We start from the raw sequence: 10,687 nt of genomic DNA, 5'->3' as shown, positions 1-10,687 counted from the left end.
GTCAGATATTACAATCAGGATTTTAGGTGGTTTCCACTTCTAATATGTGCACAATGGTTACCACAGAGACAGTGTAGTCTACCGCAGCTTCCCATGACCTAAAGTAGAAGCTGCTCCAGACAAAATGTAAGCTTATTTTCCAGTGGGTAGTCTTTCAGACCACAAAAACTATCACCATTCACAGACTGCTGCTGTGCAGGTTCAGTGTCCAGGGTTTTAAAATCTCGTAACATTTACCCTTCATAAAAACAATTTATGCAGTATACTCAATGTAAACCTGTATACTAATGCTTACAAAAATCAAATATTAGGGTTAAGGTTTCCAGAGCAACATGAAGCCCTGTTCTCTTCTAGTTACATGTTACAAGGTGCTCTTTCAGTCCTATAGCACTGAAAAATGTGACAGACCACTTGGCAAATGAGATATGACACTGACTATCTTACACCCTTCCAATCCGTGAAGAATAGTTTTAATTTGGAAATTTTATTACATCCAGCATTCCAGACATAAGATAATAACTTGTCAAGATCTTAAAATTCCTAACTCCATATACACTGTATTGTATATTTCCTACACATATAATGTGCTGCATATTCCCTGACAAAGTCATGACAGAAGTCTATAAAAATAAAAAACGGGAGATGAAAGTGTACTGAGATAATATTTGATACATCATTTAAAGAGAAAGATCAAGTAAAAAAAACAACTTGGTTCTTTATATCAACCAAGCTTAGAAACTCACTTTTATAGGATACTATGATGATTTCAAAAGTCCTCAGCTTCAGAGACTGAAGCTACTAAACACAAAGACATCATCCCTGTCTCAGGAACTCGTCCAGTCTCTACCACATCAGAAAATATATGCATTATCATTGTTAAATCCTGTTAGCTCTACATTGTGTTGGGAGGACTGACAACATCCAAATTTAAGTAAAGGGAAAGAATTACTTAGTACTTCTGTTGAGCCTAGGAATATAATCAGAATTAAAGAAAGCAAAGTGCAATCAGAAAATTCTAAAAATCTTTAATATAAAATCATCATATATTATAGGCTACAATATATAGTACATATTCATGACTATGCACTTATGTACTATATATTAACCTGCATATGTAATTTCATTCATAATCACACTTGTAAAATGCAATTCTGTATCACTATAAATAGGAATTAATCATTTTACCTTTAATTTCATGGAATTACCATGTTTTGTGGCATAATGCTGTCAAAGTTCAAATAAAATAGTTATAGTGTAACTTCCATAGAAAACTTCCATTTTACTACATTACAAGATTTAGTAGTGGATGGTTTATCTCAATCATCTGCACTGTATTTTTTCCACAAAAAAGTTTCATTTCTTTTCCAAAGAGAACTTTCACACACTTCTCTCTCCCCTGTCACTGTGGAATGAGGGACTCTTTCACAAAGCTTCTCTATGACTGTTATATCTGTGAGCTTTCTGAGGCTCTCCTCATTCTGTTCATTCAGCATATCCCAGAAATCTTTTGGTCTCCCCTTTGATTTTTCTGCTTGTCCTGAAGAGAATCTCCTTGGTGATCCTGTAGATACCTTTCCATCATTTCTGAATATTTCATCAAGAATAGAGGTATCTCCAAGTAAGTCCATAAAAGAATTTTTCTTGCAAATCTGAGCTTTTCTCTCTACATTTTCTGACTGAGACAGGGATCTTTTTTTTGGCAGCTGTGTTCCTTCTGAGTCTTGCTGTCCTTCACAACTTTTTACAGGCAGCACCTCAATTATTTCTGATTTACTGCTTAATGAGCCAGATGCCATAAAATCCTTGAATGCCTGACTGTTTCTTCTTTGGTTATGTTGAGTAGCAACACTGGGTGATTGTTTATATTTTGCATCAACAAACATATCTTGCAAGTAGGAGTCCTTGTGAAGCTGTTCTGCTTCTCCTTTATGGCTCTCCTGGGTCTGCGTTTCTGTAGTTCCACTCAAAAGTAGTCTGTTAGCTGATGAAGGTCTAGACTTAGATCGTCCAAAATTAACAATGGATTTTCTTTTTCTGGAGTGTGTTGTACCAAGTTTTCTTTCCTCACAGTTATGTGAAGTTTCTGTAGGTATTTCAAGTGAGAAGAAAGATTCCATGTCTGGATGCTTGGAAACATAGAAGTCCTTCAACATCTTCTGCCTGGTTTCTGATGTAGCTTTTACGATATGTTCTGCAAGGTCTTTCACTGATTTCACATTAAAGTGGGATACCATTTCCTCAAATTGTCTCCTGTAATTATCAAGAAGGAAAAATGTGTTATCCTTAACTAGGGGGTGGGGGAAACGGGGAGGATATAGTTCCAAGTCCTTTTAAAGAAGAGTTGCTAAACAAAATTTGGATAAATGCATGCACAGGAGACAAGCATTGTCCACGCCATCCTACCCAGTGAGTTATGGAATATTTTTTTCTGCTAAAAAGCCAAGCTCTAATTAAAATAGATCACTCTAGTTGAGTTAGCCCTAGTCTTGAGGTCAGGGAACTTTACCGGAAGGCTGGAGAGGTAGGTTTACAATCCCATGCTGGAGAAAGAATATGAAACATGTAGCTTTTCTTGTATGAGGGCTCCAAAAGGCAGCAAGATTTAACCCTGTTTGCCTCAAATACCAATTGATTGGCTAGCTCCAGTTATTTGAGTGTGGTGACTGCAGTTGGCTTCCCACTCTGCCCTGCAATTACAACAAACTGAGGCATTTCCTCATTCACTCTGGCATGTCCACATGTACTACAAAGTCTAACTGCATGCCAGGTGCTAACAGATAACCTGCTCAATGATCAAGAGTGAACTGTTTAAGCTTTTTACTAGGTATGACTTTAGGATCTTGGAATAACAGCCTTAGTTACTTCACTGGCTTTGAAAATATTACCTCAGTAAATTTTTCATAAGTAATTATGATTTTGAACATTTTCAGAATGAAGAGTTCCCCTTCACCTGCCTCACAAATACTTGTATTTTCCCATGTCTATAACAGTAAACAAACCTGACAATTACTGGCACTTCAACAATAACAGCATGGGTAACTGAGGCCAGCTAGACGATATGAAAGCTTCTGAATGCTTACAGGCATTACCTAGATACCAACTTTCATAAAGTAATTTACTTGTCAAAGGCGAATCGAAAATATATACCAAATACTTATTCTGTACCTTTGCCTAGCTAGCTACAGCCTTCCACTTTCTATTTCCACAAACCACCAAGCTGTTTTTCTTGAACCTCTATCTACATAACAAAACAATTTAATATTCATACTAATAATAGAAATAATTTAGGAAAAAGGAAATCAAGGAAAAACAATTATTATCCCTCCAAAAATAACGGGGGCGGGAAGGGGAGCGGGGAAGCCTTAAAACAGATAAAGAAAAATATTAAGCAATACGCTAAAAAAGAAACATGAAGCCCAGCTTTTTTAACCACCATTCAGTGAAAGTGATGACATTTGGGCAAAATCAGTAGGCAGTTAGAAGATAACATTATAAAATGCTCTATACAGTTTAAACTCTGTTTTGTGGTAGCCCATGATGCACATACTACAAACACTCATGGTGATGACTTCTACACAGTTATGTAATATATGACCATTGAATCAACATGTTTAAGTGATTTTTAGGTTCAATTAATTTTATTAATCAATTACAGTACTCATATTGTAGAGTGAGTCAAAGTTTCCCACTACTTTCACTCTCACCATAGAATATAACAGTATTCCCTGACTAGGGTTGAAACAGACAAATGCAACTACTGAAAGGTAAGTTTGTTTCAACGTTAAAATTTTACTTCCAAATCACCAAAAAGATCTCACCTGCGTATTCCTTTGGGTGTCTTTCCAATCAAGAACGTGGTTGAACCTACTCTGTGTACTTTTTTGCTTCTCTGGGTCACAGGATGTATAACATACAGATGATGCTGCTTACTGTTTGTCAACACTTCTTGCCTTTCCTTAACAATTTTCTTCTCTGAAGTATTGTCTTCTGGGACTTCATAATTTTTCTAGTAAAATAAGACATTGAAATCATTAGACCAGCTGTGCCTCTGAGGTAATAATACACCCAACTGCTTCCAATTCTGTCCCTTGTAACTAGTATTACCGGGATATTGATTGAACACTAGGATTGGGATTCAGAGCTGAAATGCAGATTCCCTTTTCAGTTGCAAAGTTCCAGGGACTTGAAGGGAAGTCTTGTTTCTCTGACATCTTGCACTAAAATATGATTATGGATGCTAACTCTGAAACAGAGAGCACGGTGCCGGTGGAAATTGCAGGCCGCATAGTTTTCTCAGTCTGGCCTGAGAAAGTGGCCTGGGGAATCATGGGGAGGAATTAAAACAATCCTCAGAGACAGAAAACAGCCTTGCAGGTGCTGTTTGTCTGTTCCTTGTTTTCTGGCAAGAGAAGGTGGAGGGGTGGTGAGCCCCACTGACCAATGATGGTGATGTGTTAGTTTACTAACCAATAAGAGTTTTCTTTTCTGTACTTTTCACGTATTGGTCTATAAAAAAGATCTAAAGCAATAAACCGAGAGAAATTCTCCTGATAGACTCCCTAGAGAGTTTGTGTTGTTCTTCTCGCGGTTCCTAACACAGCGACATATGATCCTCTTTAAACCTGAGTTATTTTTCTGAAATTCTCACAAATTCTCATAAAAATTTCCCCTTTGCCAAAACATAGCTACCTAGTGATATCCTCAGTCTTCCTACTAACACTGCTTCAGAGATGAAATCACAAATTGCATTCACACCTTGTCATGTGCTGTTCAAAATTTGGTTTCAGATCTACACTGTTTCTTCCCAATGCTCTTCTACTTGATCCATATCTATTTCCTTTATTTTCGTGGACTGTGCACAGTGTTCTTGAGCTTTAGGATCTCACATGCGTTCTGACCCCACTACTTTGGTAAATAACCTCAAACTAGCATACAGAGAGACATGCTAATATTACAGAACCTACAGGAATAAATTTTCACTTTAATGTGAAAATGCACAGCTCCAAAGATTAAAATTTTACTTCACCATTCTTCACCATGTATTAGTCTACACAATACTGAAACCCCACCCCAAGCAAAATAAAAACCCTATTCTCCCACTAATAGTGTAATTTTAGTAAAAAAAAAAGATTTAATTAGTAGATGTAGATTGTAGATTACCTACAACATAAATATTATACAGTTCTCTTGCTGTTTCTGTATACATTTGTTAACTTTCTTATTTTTTTTTTTTTTAAATATGCATGGGTTATACAGGATTTTACTCAGAAAAAGAAGAAAGAAATCATAGTTTAAAAAACATTTACTTTTATAGATTTTTTGCATGAAAAATAGTATTCCAATCTCACTATGGTAAGAGCCTATTTTTCACTCTGTTAGGAAATCATGCCTATATAATTTAATTCAAGAAAGTATAATTTGAATAGAATACAAGACTAACCATGTCAATGCCTGTCTTAAAGTTATGTTAAACCTCCTTCAATGTGTATCAATCTACCTCTCATTAAACAAGACCAAAGTATAAGAGGCAGTAATACTTTGGTTTATACATTTGTTCAAATACAGAAGATTTTTAATATCTTTGGGAAAAAAGCCAAATGCTGTAAACAAACTGAAAGTAATAAAATTACTTGTCTTTGCAGGAAACCACATTTAATGTTAGAAGTATTGCTAATTGCATATAAATGCACAAAAAGCCATACTTAGTTCTGAAAGCATAAAATTTTGGGTACTGCACCACCCAGAAAAACAACACAAAAATACCACCAAATACATTCAAAGAGCATTTCTTCTTCTACTTAAATGAATTGTTTAAAGGTGAGGCTTCTTTCTCATGACAAAAAATGCTACTGTTGATGACTTAAGTTTTAGCTTTCATGTTTTTCATGTTCTGTGCTGCCTAGGTGTGTAGTTTTGAGTTTCATATTAAGTGTTAGTGAGCTCTCTTTACACATTAGGTAGACAAAACAATTCCTTTTCCAGCTTTATACCAAGGATAATTGTTACAAGTTTAAGGCCCAAAAGTACAACCAATGGTGGACTGAAGACAGAAAACAAGAAGGATGGGGCTTCATAACCTGAAGCTGTGATTGGACAATTAACCCTGATAGCAGAATAACCAAAACTTACAAGAAGGTGAGACCTTGTGGCCAGTCATCCATTTTGTGACCATTTTAGGTCCATCTTGGTTGTAGCCTTGGCCTGGAGCTTGTACTGCCCAAGGTGTGTCCTTTAAGGCCTTTCAGTAAATAACTACTTCATTCTTAACTCTGTCTAGCCTCTGTTCTAGGTCAGCCTTCTCAAGGAATCACTGTAAAAAAAGTTATTGCAAGAACTACAGGAGCTAATTCCAGTGAAAGTCTGCAGCCATTGCGAGTTACTCCTGAAAAACTTTCCAGCTCCCCAGAGCAAAGGCAACTGGTTACATGATAAACAGGCTAAGACACAACAAATGACTCCACTGAACTGGTGAATGCTTTAGAAAGCCCAACACCCAGTGCCTAAATCCAGGAACTTCTTTTTTTAAAGAATAAACATTTTTTAAACAAACCTAAAACACTTAGGTTTTTTAGATGTCTCCATGTTAAAGGTCAAATCTGATGTTTATTACTCTGAATGATACAATGGATGACAGGGTCTATGTACAAGTAAAATCTACAAAATGAGATTAAAATATTCTATCTTTCTACTAGCATTACAAAAAAATGAAAACTTCAGTCAATATTCCAGTACTGTCAACATTCTACACTATTTGGCTTTCTTTTGAATTTGACTTCCTGTATTGCTCTTCTAAATTAATTCCTCTCATGGCCAGTATCTTTCCAATTATCTTTCAATATTTGCCCTCTAAATCACTGATCTCAATGAAAAATTATTTTCAACAGCTTTCTTTATTTTTCTCAAAGCCCTGTCACAGACAAATTACTGTGTCCACACTCCTTGCTTCTACATGAAATGCCATGTTGACTGCATAATGCTGGTCATGTTTGCACAAATTACCTATCACACTCATCATTAAGACATTCATGCATTAAGACAATCTCACAAAGCAAGACTGAAATAAAGATAACGTGATTCAGATAGAAGCCTCTGACTCTCTTTCTTCTACAGACACTAGCACATTTAATCTGTTTATATTATTGAATGTCACACTCTGTATCACATTCAATATGTCCTATTTGGATATTGTATGATAGAATAATAAAGGAAACAAAAATCTTTCACTGTAAGCTATAGCATACAGTGTCTGCTGTATATTACAAATATTTACAGAGAGAATGACAGCAATCAGGAAAGTCTTTACTAAATATTTAAATACAGTGAACACAATAGGCCTTTGCAGTGCATTTTATAAAATTTCTAATCATCAAATTTTTAATCATCAAAAATCAAAGTGGAGAAGTTTCATTTAAACTTGACCAATCTGAAAAATTATGTTTGTCTATACTGAATTATCTTTAACACTACTATACATTTCTGTTTCCACAAACTTGGCGGAGAAGGGTAGGAGATGCAGCAAAATAATTACATTGACATCAAAGATAAAATATTTTGACTGTATTACTGAAGGCAATATTTTTACTACTTTCTTAAACTTTGTGCACTTCCATTATATCAAGAAAACTTTCACAGCAAGTTCAAAAGAAATACACACTTTAAGGCATACATATAAGATAAAGACCATACAAGTGGTTTAGCAGAAGGCAATGTTTTTTAATTGAAGAACTTAAATGAGAAAAAGTTGCACTCCAGAAAAATCCCACTAAATGCAAACGAAAAGTTAATTGAAAGTACAATAAAATTAAATTACAAAGTGCTATTTTGAACTATGGAAAAACCCACAAAATTGTAGCCAGTTCTTCCTGTCTTATTCTTTTTTTCTTTTCCTATTACCCCCTAATCTACCACACTTACTCTTAAGAATCTTTTCATACACTGCAATGGGAAAGAAGACAGATAAGTAGTTGTGCATAAAATGGTTTCTACAGTATTCAGAAAATCCAGGGATTCTTACTACAACTGAAAAATACCTCAAAGAAAGCATTTACTGACACCTTTCATTTAGGCTATGTAGTTTCAATCCCTTCTTCTTTCATTATGTAGTTCTCTTACTCTTGAAAAATATATTGAGTTTTGCATACCAATAATGAGTTTTGATTTCTTTCAATTATATATTACCTAAGAGGATGCAGCAATCAAGAGTCTAGCAAAAATACTAGACTATGTGTGCACATTTAGTGTCACACAATCCATTTATGGGTAACACTCTTCAAGAAGAATGAACACAGGCATCAAGCAAAAATTTAGGTGTTACAACACAGCAGGAATTTCTACTTCAATCTACAACTTTGTGAATTTCTACTGAATCTACAACTCTTGGATCTGTTAGCTCTGTATGGCAATCTGTCTCCTGCTGCCTAGTTACAGCAGTTATTTAAAAACAATATACACCTAGCAAACCCCATTTTTGTCTATCTTTGACAGTACAAAACTTCTGTCCTTCTTGTATCAGGCATAAAGAGGCAGCTCTATATCTGGAGTAATGAATGCTAGTGCATGTATATGCATCATCAGACATGACTGAGATGACTGAACATCTTAAACCAGTAACTTCCCTTTCTTATAGTCCTTTCAAGCAAGGCAAAGGACAATGTTCTACTTTTTAAAATACAGCAAGATGAAAAGGTACGGCAGAGAAGAGAGAGAAAGAGAAGAAAGAACCTCTGAGAGATTCAGGGATACTTGTTTTTCAAGCTGCCTCATATCTGTGGCAATTCGATAAGAAACCGGACTAACCAGAGAATAATGAACGTCCTTCAGAAGCCTGAATCTGAAGCTGAAACTGGATGGCCGGGCCCAGAGAGTGGTGGTGAACGGTGCTGCATCCAGCTGGTGGCCAGTCACCAGTGCTGTGCCTCAGGGGTCTGTGCTGGGGCCAGTTCTGCTCAATATTTTTATTGATGACATGAATGAGGGAATTGAGTCCTCCATTAGTAAATTTGCAGAGGGCTCTAAGCTGGGAGTGTGTGTCGATCTGTTGGAAGGGAGGAGAGCTCTGCAGAGAGACCTGGAACAGTTGGATGGATGGGCAGAGTCCAACAAGATGAAGTTTAATAAGTCCAAGTCCAAGTCCAAATGTAGGCCAGGTCCTACATTTTGGCCACAACAACCCCCTGCAATGTTACAGGCTGGGGACGCTGTGGCTGGACAGTGCCCAGGCAGAAAGGGACCTGGGGGTACTGGGGACAGCCAGCTGGACATGAGCCAGCAGTGTGCCCTGGTGGCCAAGAAGGCCAATGGCCCCTGGCCTGTACCAGGACTGGTGTGGCCAGCAGGAGCAGGGAGGTCATTCTCCCCCTGAACTCGGCACTGGTGAGCTGTGTGGTGAGGCACCTCGAGTGCTGTGTCCAGTTCTGGGCCCTCAGTTCGGGAAGGACATTGAGACGCTTGAGCGCGTCCAGAGGAGGTGACGAGGCTGGTGAGGGGCTTGGAACACAAGTCCTGTGGGGAATGGCTGAGGGAGCTGGGGTTGTTCAGCCTGGAGAAAAGGAGACTCAGGGGTGACCTCATCACTCTCTACAACTTCCTGAAAGGTGTTTGCAGTCAGGTGGGGGTTGGTCTCTTTCTCCAGGCAGCAACTGACAGAACAAGAGGACGTCATCTCAAGCTGCAAAAAAGGGAAATATAGGCTGGATATTAGGAGAAAGTTTTTTATGGAAGGAGTGATGATAAAGTACTGGAATGGTCTGCCCAGGGAGGTGGTGGAGTCACCATCCCTCGATATATTTAAAACAAGATTGGATGTGGCACTCAGTGCCATGGTTTAGTTGAGGTGTTAGGGTTGGACTCAATGATCTTGAATGTCTCTTCCAACCTAGTGATTCTGTGATTTATTATGGATCCATATTACTTCTCCAAAATATTTTGCCAACATCAAGAGACCAGCAAAATTAAAGCTGATGAAATTACATGAATTTTAGAGGAATATGCAGTCATTTCCCCATGTATGTCACATGTAGCTTTACTGCATAAACAAACTGAGACAAGGACCTTCCATAAACTCTAATCTTTTGCTTGGTACTGGAGAATTGACTACTATATCACTTGAGAACAGACTGATTCCTTTCTATTTCACATTTACGTCTGAGTCTGTTTCTTCTACAATCAGATAACAGAGCAAGAATTTTTCATTAGGAGCAATCTTACTAAAGCTTTTGAACCTTTACCTGAAGTAAATCCTGCAAGACATACCATTGTTTTTCACCAAAAAGCTGACCTTGACTCAATAGTTATTATTACTGGTGAGAATGAGAGGTAACACTCAGTCTATCTAAGAACTCAAAGCTTAAGGTAATTGCTTGTTCCAGCAGAAGCTGTGGACTTGCACCCATCTTCCTTCACCCTCTCATCCTTTTGTCAAAAGAGCAGCAAAACCAAAGATGATGCACATATGTCATAATGAAAACTCCACTACAAGCTTAAAAGAATGCCACATATTACCCACTGCATTATGAAAACACAGCCAAAAGCGTAATAGTGGAATGGCTAATTCCATTGTAAACTCAACAAAACAGTATTACAGGCAAATCATTTGGGAAAAATTACTTGAAAGCTGAATACTTCCCATCCTAGAAGAGTGAGGACAAAGGCATGCTATCTCCCAAAAGCCTACTCTCTGTGAACAACT

At 37.3% G+C, this 10,687-nt stretch overlaps 1 protein-coding gene across 1 annotated transcript; it reads right to left on the bottom strand.

The window, feature by feature from the left end:
• Window positions 1-1,123: 1,123 nt before the first annotated feature.
• On the bottom strand, window positions 1,124-8,916 carry LOC107215851 (DNA excision repair protein ERCC-6-like 2; the record flags this gene model as incomplete). Its single annotated transcript, XM_033511428.1, is given in 3 exon segments — window positions 1,124-2,250; window positions 3,819-4,006; window positions 8,797-8,916. Coding segments are annotated over 3 exon segments (1,311 nt in total), but the record flags the coding sequence as incomplete, so codon positions are not given.
• Between the last annotated feature and the right edge of the window lie 1,771 nt (window positions 8,917-10,687).

This window comes from Parus major, chromosome Z, assembly GCF_001522545.3.
Source record: "Parus major isolate Abel chromosome Z, Parus_major1.1, whole genome shotgun sequence".
NCBI classification, from domain to species: domain Eukaryota; kingdom Metazoa; phylum Chordata; class Aves; order Passeriformes; family Paridae; genus Parus; species Parus major.
This window is presented reverse-complemented; position numbering and strand designations above follow the sequence as displayed.